Source organism: Hyperolius riggenbachi, chromosome 7 (genome assembly GCF_040937935.1).
Source record: "Hyperolius riggenbachi isolate aHypRig1 chromosome 7, aHypRig1.pri, whole genome shotgun sequence".
In the NCBI taxonomy this organism is placed as follows: domain Eukaryota; kingdom Metazoa; phylum Chordata; class Amphibia; order Anura; family Hyperoliidae; genus Hyperolius; species Hyperolius riggenbachi.
Window position 1 is genome coordinate 119,224,782 of NC_090652.1, and position 20,397 is coordinate 119,245,178.

The following is a 20,397-nucleotide window of genomic DNA, read 5'->3' on the forward strand; positions in this document are numbered from 1 at the left end:
ATCGGACATGTTGGAAAAAAACGATCTGGCAGGTAAATTTAACAGAAAATTGTATTGTGCACCTAGCATAAGATAATGGCATGGAGAAAATCTTTAAAAACATATCACTCTTAGCCTATTGTTTTAATCCTCCTAGTTACTCCTGTTAACTGCCTGAAAAAGTGGGTTAAATATCTGCAAAACGCGTCACATTGGATTGTGGAGTATACAAGAATGTTTTTTGCCTGAAACAAACAAGTCAAGTCCACCACTACCTCCCATTTTTCAAGTGTTTTTTTTAGTGTATTTTATTTTTCCTGGCTCCTCTGTTTTGTTCAACTATTTGCAAGTTTGTCCACCATTGGTGGAGGGGTGGTATCCCCTTATCTTCTGACCTATAGAGAGCACCTTTTAAACGCAAGTGGAGTCGAGACTGATCTCCCCACCTGCCTTTACAGTGGTTGCCTTAGCAGTAATCCTCCCTTGTGGGCAGTGGCATTGCAATAGGAGATGCAGAGGTAGCGATCACACGGGCCCCTAGACCAACTAATTTATTAGCCCTTTATTGCTGCTAACCTGGTAATGATCACCTCTGTATATGTTGTGATTAGTTGTAACAGTTAATAGACTCTTCTCCTCCCCAGCTTACACCTCAATCATAATGTATAGCGCGCTTGGGGGGGCAATTTAAAACTCGCACTGGGAACAAGAGCTCCTAAGCTACACTAAGCTCATCTCTTGTGAGCACCATTTTACATCAATTGTGCCCCACCTAATCTGATCTCAATATACTACACTATTGTGGGCTCTCAATTTCCTTGTGTTTTTGTGTCAGTTAAGGTCACTTTCTTCCCCTTAACAAGGAAGTTGTTACTCCCCATAAGGAGAGTAAATGGGGTGGGGAAGAGAAGGGGTGGGAAAGGGATAGTGATAGGACAGAGCATTGTGGCAAGCCTCTCCTCTTCCTGTTTGAACATTTGATTTTACCCAAAAGTGACATTTTTCAAAGAGAGGTATCAGGGACGGGGTGGTAAGGACACGGAGAACGGACAACGCACTGAGGTATGTGGGCCCAGCATCACCACACCTCTGTGTTTACCTTAGATCGCTTTGCCTTAGGTCAGGAATCCATTAAGCTAGCCTAACCTCCTGAAGTTCCACTTCCAAAACAGGAGCCCTGAGAGCAAGGAGGCCACAGCCTTTCCTCACCTCTTCCATTCCTATCACCAGGACAACTCACTCCTGCAGCTACCTCACAATAGCAACGCTGGTCTCATTTATGAGTAAATGCAGCTCAGGGCATGCTTATTAGAACCTTTATTGTTACTGTGCTTTGCACCACAAGTCAACATTTAATAATAAAAGTCATTAGCAGCACTGCAATTCCCAGTAATCTGAAAATAATTGAAAAGAATCAGGGAACTATTACTAGAGACAGAAAAACAAGCCTGGAAATGAAGTAGCAACCAATGAAAATGAACATTATAAGCAGTCTACCTTCAAGGTTGTCCTTCATCCTTGCTGAGCAGAGATTTTTAGAGTGCAACTAAATGAAATGGTGTTTTCACGCACAAGTAGCCATGAGGACAGATTAAGTAGAAGTTATCACTGTTCTTGCTTATAGGGTGGAAAAACGTGCTTGGATCCTGACAAATCAAGATTCTGGAAAAAGGCTTACATATAATAAAAATCATCAAAGGCGAGGTATTATGTACTATTCCATTGGTCCTGATTTATTGGAAGTATAACAAGGCCCAAGTATCCAAGATTGTATTCGTCTGAATCAAACAAAAAATACTTCCGAAAACTGGGAATTAAAAACCAATTCCAGACATAAACGTAACCCCAAAGTTGGCAAGTACAGTACCATAAAGTTAACCTGAGATGAAAATAAACGTATGAGAGAAACAATTTGATCTGTCCTCCTACTCCTAAAATTGAGTTATTTAAATTTCCTATGGTTTCATTTTATATTTAAACATTTATGTAGATTGGATGCTTTAATGACAGTCTAGTAAGAGTCCCAGAGTTGAAATACATTAAATATTGCCCTTTAGTTTATATATTTCATCTATCCCCTGCCCTCAGAAGTTGTATTCTGCCAGGAAAACTTTTATGGCTGTAATTTGCTTATCAGTGAGGTTTCCTATATTCCTGAGGAGGTACAAACAAGACAGAAGCTATCACTTGCATGCCTGAAAATTAACTCTTTCAGGTAGCAAAAGAAAAAACGGTCTGGTTAATATGTTTTGCACTATAAATACACATGTTTCTCATCATGTCACCTTGGGTACACTTTAATGACACTTAAAATTAGCAGGCACATGACAGCTCAGTGGCTTTATCCTGGACTTGGAATATGGGCACTGCAACAAATGATGGTGACAAAGTGCCTGTGTTCCAGGCATTTACAGCAGTACAGGCCAGGGATCAGAAGAGGTTATATTTAAGAATTAACTCAGACTGCCAGCTATTTTTCTTTTATTTTTTTAACAAAAAGTGAGTTAGTGCAGCCATACATTTAACATTTATTCTGTAACATTTAAATAATTCTGCAGCAACTTCGAATTATTTGCATATTTCAAGTAAAGTAGAAGGTTGGCACTGAACCAAAATGTCATACTAAATGCCCTTTAGATGTCCACAGCACAGGAATATGGGGACACAAAATGGCCTAGAGACGTCCGCAGCAGGTAAAAGTGTTTTGCCCTTAGACGTCCGTGGCGTATGAATGCAAAAACACAAAACACCTATAGACATCGGCCGGCGGCAGTCTAAGGGTTAAAGTACATAGCAACTTTTTCTATAAACCATACATCTGGTAATGCATGGTTTGCTTTACTTTATATGCCTACCCATGGTGTTGGTCCATTTCCATGCTGAATAAAGTTGCACAAAACTTGCAACAACAAATATGAGCAACTAACAATCCCTAGAGATAAGCAGGGAATGGTCAGCATTTTCTGTCATTTGTAGAATATCTAGTGCTGTTTCGCTGTTTACTTAGTACAACAACGGTTTGTGAAGCCAAGAGGATTTGTGCAAATCAGGCGATCTAAACCAGACACCCATAATAATTTGTTTTCTATACACGGTCTGCTTTAGAAATGACCTTCATACAAATACCTAAAACAAACAACTGAGATACACGTATGTAAGCTATCTTATACATGCAAAAATATCTGACGTCTATCCATGCAGCACCTGCCGACTCACCTTCCTGCCCTACAAATTCTAAGCTCCGTACAAACACTAGACCGCTGTTTGAAATGAACAAGGAACAACTCGTCTCCTGAATATCATTAGGAAAAAAAAAAGAGGCATATGAATGTGAAAAGTCGCAGACAAACCACGATTATTGCCCATGTAGACCATTATAATCTGGAGGTTCCGTTTTGGAGAAACGGTATTAATTAGTAGGGAATACAGTATATTGGAAGAGGATCGAGGATTGTGCACTCAAACATTGATGTGTGATGACCTATGAAGTTCTGGTTCCTCAGCTATTTAAAGTGAATCCAAGATGAGAGTGATATGGAGGCTGCCATATTTGTTTTCTTTTTTGAACAATACTAGTTGCCTGGCAGCCCTGCTGATCTATTTGGCTGCAGTAGTGTCTGAAGTACACCAGAAAAGCATGCAGTTAATCATATCAGTTCTGTTGTCAGAAACATCTGATCTGCATATGCTTGTTCAGCGTCTATGGCTGAAAGTATTCGAGGCAGAGGATCAGCAGGATAGTCAGGCAACTGGTGTTGCTTACAAGGGAATAAATATGGCAGCCTCCATACACCTTTCACCCCGGGTTCACTTTAACAATGCCATAAGTATAACTTTGTTGCACTTTGTTGACATCAAGGGCCTGATTCACAAAGCGGTGATAACTCAGTTATCACGCCTAAAAGACTTTAGGCATGATAAGCTTTGCACCGCTGAGTTAGCACCGATTTGTGCTCTTTATCGCACGCAAAGTCCCGCGTGCAAAGTATTGCGCGCGCAATCGTGCAACTCCGCGCGCAGCGCCCATAGGGTTTAATGGGCGCATTGCGCGCACTGCACGGAAAATTCGCGCGAGTTTCTTCTTATCATGCCTAAACTGAGTTTAGGCGTGATAAAGGGCTTTTCACTGGCGTGCAAACACTTTGCACCGCTTTGTGAATCAGGCCCCAAATGTGCCATGTTTCTGTCAGATGTTGTTCCATTGTCAATCAACCACATATATACAGAGCTTTAGGCTGATACAAAAGTGGATTACTGATGTGTAGATCGTTGGTGAGATTTAGAAACGATAATGAATAAACATTCTGCTAATGATTGTCTCCAAATCTGTACACATCTACTCTCTTATCTTTTTGTGTCTTGGAATTTGCTATACATTTATATAATATGTTGCATTTGTCGCTGTAATTACTAGGTCTACCAATTCTGTATTATGTACCAATGTCTACTGTATATTTTGTGTATACCATTGTCTATTATTATGTTTATGTACCTAATGCTTATCTCTTAATCTGTACAGTACCATGGAATATGTTGTCACTTTCTAAATCAATAATAATATGCCCAATTCTGCACAGTCAAGAACAGCACAACAATGAGATCTCTTCTAAATTAACCGAACTCCCAGTGTAGCACAATACAGCCTTCCTGAGGCAGAGCTGACTCCCGTAACGGGAACCAAACTGCTACATCACATCCTCACAATGTCCTACTGTGCAGGGGAGCACAGGAGGTTGATGAACAGACTCCAGCACCTATACCAGACTTGTTTGAAAACAAAATGTGTAATTATGTTTTTTATTAATAAATAACTAGGTTAAATGCAGTCAGAGTTCAGCAATAAAAATCCCTGGAAGTCAGTAGAACTATGCTTAATCTCTGCCACCAATGTGTCATCACGGCTGACGGAAAGCTCCATTTTTAGTGTTGGGATCAGAGCTTGTTTTGCTTCCAATTCGCATCTGCTCAGCCATTACATAAGCCGTAGAGATGGATTTTAATGTTTTCTTAAGTTGCTTAATCAGATGTGAATTACAGAAACTGCAAAATACATGGAGGGCGATTCAAGCATGTGAAGGTGCAATCACCAGAACAAATGATCAGAAGGTAAAGATCTAATACGTAAGTACAGGTCTTTGGTGAGCAGCACGGAGGGAGACAAGCTATGGGCAAATTAATAAAAGCTTGAAACAAAATCTAAACTAAATTTTAAAAGGACTCCCCAAAATCTCAGATTTATACTTCCAAACTGCAGCTGCTCAACCTGCACTAATACGAATGTAAAGGTGGCCATACATCTAGTGATGATAGGCAGATCTAACCAAGAGACAAATCTCTCTCTGATTGAATGTGATTAGAGAGAGATTGGTCGGTTGCCCATACTCCGCAGGCAATTGTTTTTAACATGAAATCGCTTGGGGATCCGTTGCCCCAAAATCTCTTTATTATTTATACTTCCAAGCTCCTCGGGGAACCAGTATAGGTGCTGTTACCGCCCCTCACCCAATCGACCAGACATCTTGCAGCATGTCTGATCTACATGGTCGGAAATCACTTGCATCGACAATTGGGCATGCACTTGACTGCACTGATTTTCATCCGATTTGGATGGTCGATCGGCCGCCAAATCGCTAGATGTATGGATACCTTTACTCCATGCTACTATTAGACTTAATGGGAAGATGATCTAGAAGTGTGTGTAAAGATGTATATTTTGCCACGTGCAAATTCCACTCGCAAACCAAATAAACTCATAATATCCAGTTGTCTAAAGGCTAAATGGCTCATGTCCAAGTCAGATCAGGAAGGCCAGAAGTTCACAGAGCAGATGAGAAGGAGTCAAGATTAGATGTAAAGAAAAATACTACCTTCTTCTATAGAGAAAATAAGGAAACTCATCCAGTAATTACAGTGGAGAAGCAGTTTAGCCTATGGTCCATATGAACCTCCAGCACTTATTCCCTAGCTACTCATTACTGAGCACAAGAACTTCACAGAATGCTTTATGCTATTTATATTCCTTTCACCATCCTACCATTCATTCCCTGCTGGTCAATATAGAAGTTATTCTCTGGGTCTATTTGAAGGATTAACATAAAGACCTTTTTACAAGGGTAGCAGGATACTGCCTTGAATGAAGTGAACTGGTTAAGCTTGTTTTCCTGGTCTTCCCATAATGACCAGACTTCTCATGCATGTGACACGCCAGGTCAGTGTCAGTACATGGACGGCTTGTCATTACAGATGTTTGCTTGCTGAGTGCAGATCTCATGTACATAATGACAGAGGTTCCTCAGGCCCGTGAACTATGTTCTCATTGACTGACTGTCATTTCCCCTGATTGCTGTATTAAGTACGATGAAGCTTTTAGAATTCCAGCTAAAGTACACTGGATGAAGGGAAACTAGGAAAGTAGTTCAGCAAAGGTTTAGGCAATTAGAATTATTCAATGCTGAACCCAATGACAGAAAATAGTAATTTTCCAGTGCGATTATTAGAAATTGTTTTCATCACAGCCCCTAAAATTTTGAATCCTATTACTGTAGGTGCTTCTCCTCGTATCTGACCCAGATTTATGCTTTCATATGCACAGAGTAGAATAAAGCTAGTACACGTGGCATTCATCATTTAAGCACTGTCCATGCAAATGAATGGACAGTGATTTTAAAAGACAGTACCGACTTTTCCTGTCATTTGCATACATAAACGCAACTCTTGATCCCATCCACTCCTCTCATCCTGAGGATCAGCTATGTCCTGCTCTTCCATTTCCCTCTAGGGGGCTCAGTACGTCAGATGAAGACCAAACAATGGGAACCGTTGCCAAACGCTTCTCCAATGGCTTGCATCGGCTAAGTTAGAGGAATTCTCTTTTACATTCAGGAGTGTGCCATCTCCTGTCAAAAACAATTTCTTTCCTCTATAGCCAAGTACACATGGCAGATTAAACTTGGCCCATGGCAGCCAATAAAGATCACCTCAGCCAAGGATCTAGAATGAATCACGTACAGCAGGTGCCTGACATCTCCTAATGATCTGGCTTGTTAGATCTTAAGTGATCCCGACACCCAAGCAACCCTGAGCACATGGTTGTGAGATGAAGGCCTCTTTTCCACAGATGGCTGAACTGCTTGTAGCGCAGCAGTTGTAGCAAAATGGTACCGTTTGGCAACACCAGGTGCATCGTTTGACACGCAGCAGCTGTGTTGCCGGAGAAAAACAGTCTGGTCGCATCTGAGCATGACAGTACTCAAACTGTCGCCAAGGGCTTGAGTCCTGATCCCTGAAGACATCAGTCCATGGACATTTGTATGAGGATTTAGACATGAGCTCACTGCCATGGCCTGCCTTAGCATGCATTACACAAACTAGATCCGATGGCAGCTTTTTATTTTGGTCTGTGCCCCTTTTGAGTAAATTTATTACAGGGCATGAGTAGAATCTTACAGAATTGTTGTAATACATCATAAAAAAAATCAGTAACAACAAGGCAGACGTTTTAATCCATTATTCTTAAAACAAAAATGATTTGTTGTAATAAAACAGCTCCCCTATCCTTCCTGCTGCATGAGACCTGGATGTTTTTCAAACTCACCCTGAAGCAATCCAAAGCATTTGCAATATTTCATCCATTGACATGCATTGTTTAGCATCACAGGGGTTATTTACAGTCCTGGCAGGATACAATCACATATCTTGGCACAAGACACCAGAGATACCGGTTCTGTAGCTGTGAACTCATCTTCTGCACGATTAAAGAATTCAATTCCTATTGCAGGAAGTTAATACACATGTTTAGTAAGAGCCAGTGCTTTATGCTTGACTACAGGTGAAGCAATCCCTGTGGGTAAGTGGCTGACTCATCCACTTCAGGTTCCTTCAGGAGATTTAGAAATGAGGGGTACCTGAAGCAGCCGAAGCACATTTGTGCAGAAAAAGGATGGTGTCTTAGCTAAAGCAGGTATTTCAGTTTCTTGCATATATACAGGATCAGATGACTTATTGATTGCCCCATTTGAGTTCTACTGCTGTAGCAAAGGGAAGTATAAGGCTCTGTTCACACAGAAAACACATCTCCTTGCTGTTTTCAGTCAGTTCTCCTGTGGTCATGAGCAGTGGTTTTGGCATACCTCCCAAATTTTTGAGATAAGAAAGAGGGACACTTAAGCCACAACCCTGTCACACCCATAATCACGCCCTCAACACATCCCTAATCATGCATACCTTATAGAGAGCCCGAGGTTGACTCATAATTAAAAAGATCCTATGCTACCTGATCCGGGGGCTGGGCGGATCAGGTAGCCACCATCCTTGCGCTCTCCGCTGTTTCGTTGGCCAGCAATAAATCACTTTTGTTTTCGTGACCTCTGGGGTCATGACGCTGGAAGAAGAGGGATCTCTCTCTCCCAGTGTGCAGGGAGGCACTACAGTAGCAGGGGGAGCAGCCAGGGAGAGATAGCTGCCCAATGGCAGCTGGGGAAAGCCTGCAGTAACGCCCCTGGGCATTTTGAGCAGGGTATACCTCTCCTCCTATTACCCTCCGAGATAGCGACAAATATTGTCGCCAATGTCAGTGGGTATAGCGTAGCAGTGAAGGGCATAAAGCGGCGGTGCGGGGACACAGAGGCATGTCACGAGGCAGAGAACATGCCTCTGTGTCTCATCTGCCCCCCTCTGGTTCTCTATAAAGTTATTTTAAACAGCACATGAGAAATTATCTCATAGGAGAAAACTTAGAAGAAAGAGTAAATTGGATCAAGCCCATAGACTGTTAGCATCAGGTTTCAAGAAAACCTCAACATGTAGTAAACCACTAAAAAAAAAAAAAAAAAAAAATTGAAAATATTTAATATATTTTTGTAGGAGCTTTGGCATCATTTAGATTGTCGGTCAAGCCTAAAGAATTATGCACTGCTGAGGTTAATTTACTTGTCCTGAGTGGCTTACCCATCTGGAACCTCTTACACACATACAAAGGCTGTCACCCGCAAGGATCAGAACTTGCAGCTGAGTTCTGTAGCGATGCGTCGCAGCCTATAATTCTAGTGACACATTATGTTGCTATGGAGGGGGTTAAGGGCCAATGAAGGGTCACAGAGATGGCGAGCTATGCCCTCAGTCTGCACTTAACTGAGATGATCCACCATGCTGACACAGAGGGGGATCGTGGTGCCCCTTTATACCAACTAGATAATCGGCAGAGGAAGCCCTGACCATCCGCCCCAGCTGTATACCATCTAATGTGCGTACAATGTTTTACTGGTCAAAACAATTTGTGAGCAAAAACTTCCGCAACAATGCAAGAAATACAGCCTCTAACTCCAGCGTAAGTACCCAGGTGGCAGGCAATTCATCAGCAGCCACTGGTGTGATTGCACCAGTTTCAAGTCTGTGGACAACATAACTTTTCAGCACTCTGCAATTGAAAAAGTACCAAAAAGTAGGTTGACAAAGTGTTATCAGGAGACCTTCACCCCCCAAATCATAGCTCCCAAATGTCATTCCTCATTCAGGACTGATGTACAGATCTATGTAAATGCATGCATTTTTTACATGTATTTTTCTACTTAAAAATGTGTTTAACTCTAAACTTTATTCCCATTCTTTAAACTTATATATTTCTTATTTTCAAATGTTAATACAAAGGAAATGAGCCAGGAAGGAAAGGACTAAAGTGGTTTGAATTATAAAACAACTTTTTTTTCCTGTGTAATCTTTTCAGCACCCTGTAATTGAAAAATTACAGAGTAGTAGGTGGAAAACTACTGTCAAAATTATTTTCTTGCTTGCTGGTGGCTTAAAAGGCATTTTATGATAAGACTAGTTAAAAGGCCTGCCTGATGAAAAATGGTTGCTAGGCCACCCCGTCCCTACAACGCATGCCTCGGCCGCGTTCACAAATCTGCGCATGCCCTTCCCCTCTTCGCTGTCCAAAGGCCGTCTGCGTGCCGCACAAGGCACAACGCACGGACACAAGGACGCAGGGACAGGGCTTTTATTATACATGATGTGAAAATTCCCCTATGAGAAAGCTTGGAAGAACAAGTGAATTGGATTAGACCTTATGTGTGTACAGCCCATTCCACTGTGGTTACTTCTCATACTAGGATGGTGAGAATGGGAGGAGAAAAAAAAACAGCTATACCGATCAGACGCCACGCGACACATCTCTGCGTGTGTACAGGGCTTTAAGCACCATGGAAACCATTAATGCAAACGAAGCCTAAAGCCTCCTATAAATTGTACACTTTTGCCAATGAAACAATCATTCTGATCATTTTGGCCAACATTGTTCCAGTTTAGCCAAGCAGTACATACAGAGCAATTGAGCCAGCCAAACAGCGTTTATGATCTTTTATGTTACAGTTAACATTCCATAAAAAGGACGCATATCACACTAGTGTACACAGCATCGTTTCAGAGGATTGGAAGATTTTATGTTTTTGTTACTAGCAGTAGAGTCAGTATAATTGAAACGCTATTATCAAGATTCAAAACTTCCTGTGTGTTTGTTACTGTGATGCTACATATCCTTATGTGCAACAAGCACAAACCGTACAATGCCTTTCCTACTGTTGTACGCCATGGGGTGTGACCAACAAGTTCATGACTGAGCGTTCTGTCCCCCTGGCTATATACATACAATAGAAAGCATAATCTGTTGTCTACCAGCTGGGCCTCCATCTGCTATTGAATGAACAGTTGCCATTGTCTGAAAGTTGTGACACATTTCCCAGTAAGGTAATCAAAAATGTTCTAGGCTCTTCTCTAGCTTGGCACACATTTAGTAAATATGGTAAATGACTGATATTTACCTGATGTTATTTTACCCACTAGAGAGCTCTGGTACATCATGGAAGGACTCTAATGGATTATATATCTCCTATGATGCTTAGCACCATTGCTGCAAAATTCTGCTAAAATTTAGCGGAACTTCTCCGCCACTATCTTCTTGTTCACCTCCGTCACCCAAATTTATGGATGCAGTCAGTAATTCAGCATTTTAGCATGGGTGTCTATGGTGGCAACCATTTTTATGTGCCCAATCATGTCTAAATGACCTGCTTTGGATCTGGATACACCATGACCAGTTGCCGCTTCATCACTTTCCCGCTCCTTGGACCCCTTCTGGCAGACATGAATCTCTGTACATAGGGAACACCTCACAAGACCTGCCATTTTAGAGATATCCCAATTCAGTCATTAACCATTACAATGTGGCCTTTGTCAAAGTTGTAGAGATTCTTATTTGTAGCTTGTAGTTCACTTACTGTCCAATACAGGCGGCCTCGACTTAGAAACAGGTTCCGTTCCCGGAGAAGTTGAATTTGTTTGTAAGTGGAGTCCTATGTTCTTGGACAACTCTGGATTTGGATATATAGTATAAACTGTAGGTTTTGGTTGTTTTCAATGTTATATTAAGGTGGCCACACACACACCATACAATTTTTTTAAATATCTGTTCAAATCAAGAATTGCAATAATTTTTTCTAAGCGATTGAAACATTTGAAAAATGTGACCAATGTGCCACACACACGTTACATTTTTCCTCAATTATGATAAAATGATTGGAAACTGAGAAAACTGCTTTGGTGTATATATTAATAAACTGACAATCTACCACACACCATTCAATTTTCATAAAAATTGATCCGAAAAATCCAGCACTCCCGATCACCTTTTATCGAATAAAAATGGGAAATCCGATCGGATTTCTTGCTCGAATGAAAAAAGCTTTCAATTTTTCGGGAAATCCGATCTTATTTATCGAATTGCTGAAAAATCGGATCATTTTATTGTATTGTGTGTGGCCACCTTAAGTTATAACAGTTTATACAATACTGTAACATTTAACAACAAAAATATGTAACAAAAAGCAGTGTTGTATATTTTGTACAAGAAGAAAACTTTGTATCTCCTAAACTTTGTATCTCGAGTCACTTGAAAGTACGTGACTATCTGTGTATACTACACCTTTTTTAGTCCCATTGTAACAAGATCATCAATATTATTCACTTCACCTGGTTTTCAACTTTGGCTCATTAGTATACATAAGCTTAAACTGAACATTTCCTTTTTGATAAATGTTGCTTCTCACAGTCAAATCAAACTAACTATGCAATAGGTAATACAAAGTCTTGCAATGTTTGCACTGCTATGTTTGCTGCCAGCCACACCTCCAGCAGGAGAATCACTAGGTGAACACTTTAGGAAGGCAGTCATGGACTCTCCTGTAATGTCCACAAAGAGTTGCCAATCTGTACACCCTTTTCATCTACCGTTGATTCCAAATGTAAAGAATGTTTTCAACGCAACATACCTAAATCTTTCGACACCGGTGATACTGTGGTCATCTCTCCCACCTTGGCCAAGCCTTCGTAATACGCTCTCCCGGCTATTACCATTGCTGAAAGAAAGATGCAGGGAGTAAGATAAACATTAAAAACAGTTTATTCTATTTTCATTCCATCGAACAGTGCACAACTTTCTAGGTAACAGTGCAACAACTTATTTCCCTTAAATCAGGAGATCTCGTAATAAACCATAAACAAGAGATCTTGACATTTATGATTGGCAATAACAAAAAGCCCATCTAACCCACTCTCGTCATCTCTGGTTGTCTAGGATATTTCCTAGCAGTCCAATTATGCTATCTTCAACCACCCCAATGTACCCTGAAGTTGTTCCATTAGATACCATTTGGTATATTTAAAATGGTCCATCAACTAGATTTCCTTTCTGGTGTAGGTCGCTAAGAAAAATTCTCCATTTTTGGGGGGTATTACATTTTTTTATTGAGGAGTACATATTGAAGCAGAGGTTACAGAAATGTTAACAGAACCATTTCCATTGATAACTGTGTAAACAGTCCTCAATAAGGTTTTACAATGAATAACATCAGATGGATAGCAGTAATATGACCACACATACTAGTACCAATGACATATGAAACCATGTAACATTTAAATCACCATTGGAAAAGTAACCAGAACAAACAGATCCCATCTAGAACCTCAGCCATAGTTACATTAATATCCCCCAAAATCCCACACCTTTTCATAAGCCGGGACAGTGGTGTTGAGTCTCCATGTTTTTAAGGAAACTTTGTGGGGGAGTTTATGTCCTTATGTGTAATCGCTTGATGAAATCGATGAGTCAACGCCTAACATCCCACACTGAGGGAGCACTCGTCTTTTCTATGCTTATGAACAAGACCATTTACAAATCAAAGCACACTTGTCAGAAGAAAAATATGCCACTGTTAATCAACCTTCCAACAATGATTGCTTTCTGGCTGCAATGCTGATCATCTGGCAATAACTACTGTCTAATCACTCCCTTGGAAATATTATGCAGATCAGGTGTTCTGGCACTCCTTGGCTGCATGCTTGTACCATGTGAAAGGCTCAGGCATTTTAACTCACAGGATTAGCATTTTCAGATGATCAGCAATGGCAAGTCCCATAGTTCTCTCATGACAGGTGCACTTTAAATTGCATGGAAATGAAGTGTCAAGTTAGTTACTCTAATTCTATTACACATAATTGGTGAATAACATTCCACCAAGGAAACACTATGTTCATCTTTTAATGTTTCAACTCTATACAGATCAAGATAAGATTATCAGAGTTCAACAATATCCAATACCGTCCATTATTGGTTTATTGTGAATTTAATACCAACGTTTCCGAAAGTTCTGTTCCGAGACAAAGCTCCCCCGGACCCCCTAAGCCTTCATCCACCTCTTAAAAGCAAACCTGAACTAGAGTCTTGTTTAGGGGCAAATGTGTATGCTATTTTTTAACACATTCATCTACATTTGGTTGTAATTTATTTGGAGACTGAAATTGGATTAATTGATTGGACAAGTTTCATTTTACATGCAAATTGCAATTCATTGACCATTTCTTGCCCCCTTTCAGAAGAGCTCACCTCATTACTACAGTTTGGAATTTGTATATATGACTGTATTACATTATTTTGGCTCTCCTTTCCAACATGCACAGCAAAGCATGGAAGGCATCTTAGGGCTGGACACAGATATGCTGGCAATATAACTTAAAGGGAATCTGTATTGTTAAAATCGCACAAAAGTAAACATACCAGTGCGTTAGGGGACATCTATTACCCTCTGACACAATTTTGCCGCTCCCCGCCGCATTAAAAGTGGTTAAAAACTGTTTTAAAAAGTTTGTTTATAAACAAACAAAATGGCCACCAAAACAGGAAGTAGGTTGATGTACAGTATGTCCACACATAGAAAATACATCCATACACAAGCAGGCTGTATACAGCCTTCCTTTTGTATCTCAAGGGATCATTTGTGTGTTTCTTTCCCCCTGTTCTCATGCACTGAAGTTTCAGGCTGCTTGTTTCTTCCTGCAAACAGCTTTGCCCTTGTCTGTAATTCTTCAGTATGTGAAAGCCCAGCCAGCTCAGAGGACGATTTATCCAGCTTGTAAAAGATAAGAGAGAAGAGAGAAGCTGCTCTAATCCCAAATAACACACAGGCAGTGTGCATAGAGGGGCCTGGAAGGGGGAGTTCATAGCAGAACCATAACACTGAAGAACTTGGCAGCCTTCCAGACACAGGCCGACAAGTCTGACAGGGGTAAGATACATTGATTTATTACAGAGACAGTGATAGTATAAAGTGCTGCAGTTGTCTAGAACACATTAGAATAGCTTTTTGAACTTGTAGGATGATAAAAAACAGGATGCAATTTTTGTTACGGAATCTCTTTAAAGCAGTTCATCAGGATGGTATTTTCATGCTTGACTGACTGCAAGTCACATTGCGAGCACAGCCGGATAAGCTGCCTTCTCTACTAAGCTTTAATGGGAACTAAGCATCCTTTTTTCCCTAGAATTTCACCTGGTTTCTAATAGCTATAGGAGCTGCCATGTTCCTCCCTCCCCTTCTAGCTGTCCATATTTACAGAAGTCACAGATGCCTCTGGATAAACTCTTTGAAGTAGTTGTCCTAATTACCCACCCCCTCTGTTGATGAAAGGTATTGTGTACTTCTTGCTAATGTGTGCAATGAAACAGTTACATTAGTCCTTAGCTGCCTAAAACTTCTGCGGTCGGGTAGGCCAGCTGAAGTAGGCTAATAAAACCTCTGCTAACTTTTAAATGTAAAAAGAAAAGGTAATTGGAAGGTTTTTTTTTTTTTTTTTAATTATGAGATGCATTGTTGGCATGCATTTTTAAGGTGCCATTGATATGCCCTGGGTGCTAAAAAAGGGTGCTCTGTTCACTTCAAGTGTCAGTCTCTGCATATTATGAATTTGGGATGTCTCAAACCACACATTAACCATGTAAGTGTTTATAATCGCTGGATGTCCTGGTTGTACAGAGTTTGAACTTGTATCTATGCTCCTCACTATGTTTTGTACTATGTACAGCACTATGGAAGATGTTGGCACTATATAAATGAAAAAATAATCACAATATGAAATTATAAAAAGGCTAAGGCAAATGCCAGCTATACTTGTGGCAAATGTATACATGAGAGGAGTTTCCCTTTAAGGACTGTCCCAACCAATGTCACATATTACTAGGACTTCTGGCACGTTCCCTGCTGAGCACAGAACACTCAGTGAGAGGCAGGATCATCACAGCCCTGACAACCCATCAGGTGTATTTCATTGCAAACAGCACAAATCTTTACAGCCAGGAAGCCGGAGCAAATCTCCCTGAAGAAGATCCCAGACAGCAAGTGAGAATCTGCACAATGTTATTTTAGAAAGTGCTGTCTGGCAGCTCAGTACACTTAATCTATCTAAATTGCTCAGGTACTTGATACAGCTCATCAAATTTCACCCCGCTACATTACAGCGGAGCACCAGGTCTCAATTATTTAAAATAACTTTACTTAGATCCATCCTATACTCCACACATAGGCTTGGGAACACTGAGTGCTCTAGAGTTTTAATGCATTTGTTTTGCTCATTAACACAACTATTGAAGTACTGCAAATGAGTTTTTGAAAAATCTGTTCAAAATGTTTTTGCACTGCTTTGTGAACACCATCAAAAAGGGTGGGTCTGAAATCCTGAGTCCACAACCAAGTGCCTGATTATAGGGTTCCTGCAACCACGGAGGAGGGGTGGGCCCAACTACTTGGCCTCCCTCCGATACAGATGTCCATCCTCCAGATCAGGTGGTGGTGTGGCCACAGCATTAAGCAAATGTAATATGCAAATGTATTCAGCTTTAAAAAACAAAACAACAACAAAAAAAAGGACCAATCGAATCCTGTTAAGGTAAAATTCAAATGGACCATTTCAATCTTCCTAAATTTGCATAATAAACTCAGAATTATTAGTATCTGACTGACCATGCCTATTGAGCGGGGGGGGAAAAGTAGTTGCAATAGAGGGCATTGATAGTCCAGTGAAAGGAGGTGGGTGGGGTTAGTTGATCTGATCTATTCTAGAGTAAGAACTCTCACTCTTCTGGCAACAAAAAGCTACTGGATACCGCTGCCCAGATGACACAGGTACTTTTAATATATTTATTAGCTAAAGGTACAGACGTGCTTGGTTAATTACTGCAAATTTACAACAGTTTGCATTAAAGAAATGGGAGGCTGAACTAGGGCTTTACAAACACCATGGACCTTATTAAATTCTTTTTTACTCCTTAGTTTTCTCGCAGGGGAGATCTTCACATCTCATTAATAAATTGCCCTTTAAGCCATCAGCAAGCAATAGAATACTTAGAAACATTTTGGCAGTACTCATTCGCCTACTTTTTGGTGCTTTGTTAAATAGCAGTGTTGAAACACTATTTTAAACAAAATAAAAAATTACTATATCTTCTAGAAGAAAACTTAGGAGAAAAAGTGAACTCAATAAGGGCATATACCTTCTCGCTAAACAAACGTGACTTGCCAATAGTGTCATTTTGTAAAGCTTTTAAAGTGCACCTCCAGCTACAGAAATGATCAGTGCAGTTTTTAGTGCAGCTAACTTGACATCCTGCCCTTTAAAATGTTTTCATTACAAATTGAAATTTTGATCCCATAATTGCTCATCTGATTTTTGCTTGTAAAAGTCTGTCAGTACAAAAAAAAAAAACTCTACTAAAGTATTTAAAAAGGGCAGAAGTGCATACATTTATACAGTATAGCAATGCCACACAAATCTTTTCTTCCTTCATATCTGGTTTTCCATTGGGGAAGGTGTGTTTGTGTGGGGAGAGGAGTCTTTAAATGCCTGTGAGCAGGTCAGTAACTATGTAGTCTTTTTTTAAAGGATATCCAAAATTTGTGTGGCTGGAAAAAATTCCTCTTGAGGTAAGCAAGCTGAATGAGCACCTGATCAGAAAATAGAAAGTGTAACTATGTGGGTGTGGCTGCAGATGAACTGCACAGACTCTGCAAAGAGAGATGTTGGTAGTGGCTTTCACCTCACAGTGTACGCTGGCCGTCAAGGTTACAATTTTTTTTTTCATAGAAAATGTAACTTTTCCTGAACTGCTTTGCTATCTGACAGGTCATCTTGTATCACAAAAATAGGGGAAAGTTTTCAGCAGTTAACACTGTTGATGATGATGATGACAACGATGATATGCATCCTGTGCATATTTAGACAATTTGAGTAACAAACAAACAAATATATTTTACTTCAACAAGGCTGATGTCATAATTATCAGTGATGTAACCACAAATAAAGCAATCAATAACTAAATGTACCAGTGGGTAATAACAAACAGACCAAATCAGTTCAATCCATGGCAATCTGAATGCTTATCACATTTAAGACTCATCAGATATGGAGTTCATGAAACAAAAATATGCAAATAGAATGTTCCGTACTGCTGTGTCATGCAATGATGCACCCAGCAGATATGCAAAGCATGGGGCAAGGCTGTAATAGAGAGCATATGTACTGAATTCTCAGCCATTAGAACTAATCACTGCACTCAGAGCATTAGCAGAATTCTGCTACATGTGAAGCTGCCACTGAAGCTGCCACTGATCCAGCATTCACACCGCTGCCCAACAAGTGGATGACCAAGCTAGAAAGCAGATGGCTGCTAAATGTCATAACATTTGTGCACAACTAGAAACAGTGTAACCAATCCAGGAAATAAAACTTTTTAAACCACTCCTCACTTAGATATTTGAGCTGCAATACTTTCAATAATAAAGAATAAAAATGCCAGTACGGACTTGTTTTTAAATAACAGTACATGTGAGAAATTACTGTGCACCTGTAGCATAAACAGTTCCCAGAAGATTTTATTCCATTCCTTAGACAAACATGATCAATCTTGACATGCATCACAGAAAGTTGCCAAACCTGTGTATGTCGGAGTTGTGGCGGTGTGGAAGGGAGAGGTGACCAGGGGAAAATCCGGACGGCACTACAGCCGTTTCTCGCCGCTTGGGCGCTTGCTCACATGCGTGTCCGTATGGGTATGGCGCCGGAGAGCTTCCTGTATAGGACCTACTGTCCCCGCCTCCGGCGCCACCCCATTGGTGTGGAGTTGTGACAAGGAGAGGTCGGAGGTGAAGGGGCGGGATTCCGCCGCCATACGGAAAAAGACTGTGTTAGTGTTGCACATCTCATTGGTGCTGTGCAGTGCATTTGGGAGGGGCGGAAACGCCCAAAACGTGACATCAACCGTGTGTGAAACCGCTATTGGGTAAATTAAACATTGTGCACATCTCAAAATAAACATTATTAAACCATGAAGCAATCCATTATGTGGATGGGAAAGAAAAAGGGGCTTATCGCCGTGCTCTTGTGCAAATATACATCTACATGCACCATTTCTATGCATGAGTTATCAATTTCGCCTGTCTTATCTTTATCTTATAAAAAATTATTATTTTATTTCATCCAATAAAAACCCCATTAAGGGGACCCCTGACCCTAAAAGAAAAACCCCAGTAAGAACCTGGAAGTGCTGGGCGAGACTTTGGAGACCATTTACTTTCTAGGTTATATTTAACCCTATCTCCGTCATACCCTTATGAACAAAAAGGAGGAGGGAAGGGGCTATCATGTAATCATGCTACAGAGATGTTTCTTATTTTCGTTACTGTTACTTGGGAGAAGAAGTAGACTCACACACCTCATAACTGCCGGGACAACCTTTGTCCCCGCACCCGAGTGTTCAGTCATGGGTCAAACTGGACCTTGGCAAAGTAGAAAAAGGAAGGGAAGGTGGGGGGAAAAAAGAAGAAAGAAGGGGGTAGAAAACTATTGTCTCCCATGTATACCCTGGGGGAGAGCCATGGTGCGGACCTGTTCCACCCGTCGTGCGCAGGGAAAGGGGTTTTTTTATTTATCCTTTAATTGTGGGGGTATATATTATATCCCACATCCCCTGACTTACTCAAAAGTGGGTGGGTTCACCCCTGTAATCGGATGTCCGCATGGTGCAGCCTGCGGCACCCCCAAACCCAGGACGAAAAATTCATTACCCTCATACTATTTTGTTGGGCCCTATTGGGTCCATACATGTCCACCTATTGGGGACCTATTAATGTTTTTATACCTATTGTTGCCCATGCGCTGCCCATGCGGACATACAACCAGATCTTACTAGGATGATAAACCCCTGCCTGTACTCAGCAGGAGGTCGCCAGGCCATCACCTCCAGGAAAGCACCTAAAAGAGGAGGAAAAGTTAAAGAACAGAATTTCCCAGAAAGTTCCTTCACAGAAAGGGGGATCCAAAATGTTCCACCAAGAAAAGGAGGGGCACCAAGTGTTCTAAGGTTCAAGAAAGCACGCCAACTCCAATCTATCATTCAGGCCCAAAGGTCCCATAGCTTCAGAGCGCAGGATGACCCTTGACTCACGTCTAGTTAATTCACGATCACGGTCACCCCCCCGCCCCGACGGGGCCACATGCAGGAGGCCTGCAAATCTTAAACATCTTGCTCTCCCACCATGGACCTCCCTTACATGTTCAATCAGTCTAGGACTGCCCTTGCCTGACTTGACTGAGTTGAAATGTTCCCCCACCCTCTCCTTGAGGGGGCGGGTGGTCTTCCCGACATAATAAAAGAGGCAAGGACAGAACACCACATAAGAAACGAACTTTGTCTGACATGTGATAAAGGCTCTCACCTCCCACTGCAGACCTCCCAAGCGATAATTAGTACCCTCCCACATATTGGCACAAAAATCACAGTGGCCACATTTGTGGTTGCCTTTGGGGCGATTGCTCGATAACCAATTCCGAATGGGAGGTGACCGATATTCACTTCGAACTAGTGTGTTCCCTAGGGTGGGGGCCCTTCTAAATACAACCCTGGGGTTGTATTTAGAAGGGCCCCCACCCTAGGGGACACACTAGTTCGAAGTGAATATCGGTCACCTCCCATTCGGAATTGGTTATCGAGCAATCGCCCCAAAGGCAACCACAAATGTGGCCACTGTGATTTTTGTGCCA

The 20,397-nt window shown here is 41.1% G+C and overlaps 1 protein-coding gene across 2 annotated transcripts in view; it reads right to left on the minus strand.

The window, feature by feature from the left end:
• BAIAP2L1 (BAR/IMD domain containing adaptor protein 2 like 1) overlaps window positions 1-20,397 on the minus strand; it is a 149,787-nt gene that overhangs the window by 68,789 nt on the left and 60,601 nt on the right. For both annotated transcript variants that reach the window (XM_068244575.1, XM_068244576.1), the window contains exon 3: window positions 12,300-12,386. In XM_068244575.1, the coding sequence (XP_068100676.1) occupies window positions 12,300-12,386 (87 nt within the window). The remainder of the gene's footprint in view (window positions 1-12,299; window positions 12,387-20,397) is intronic.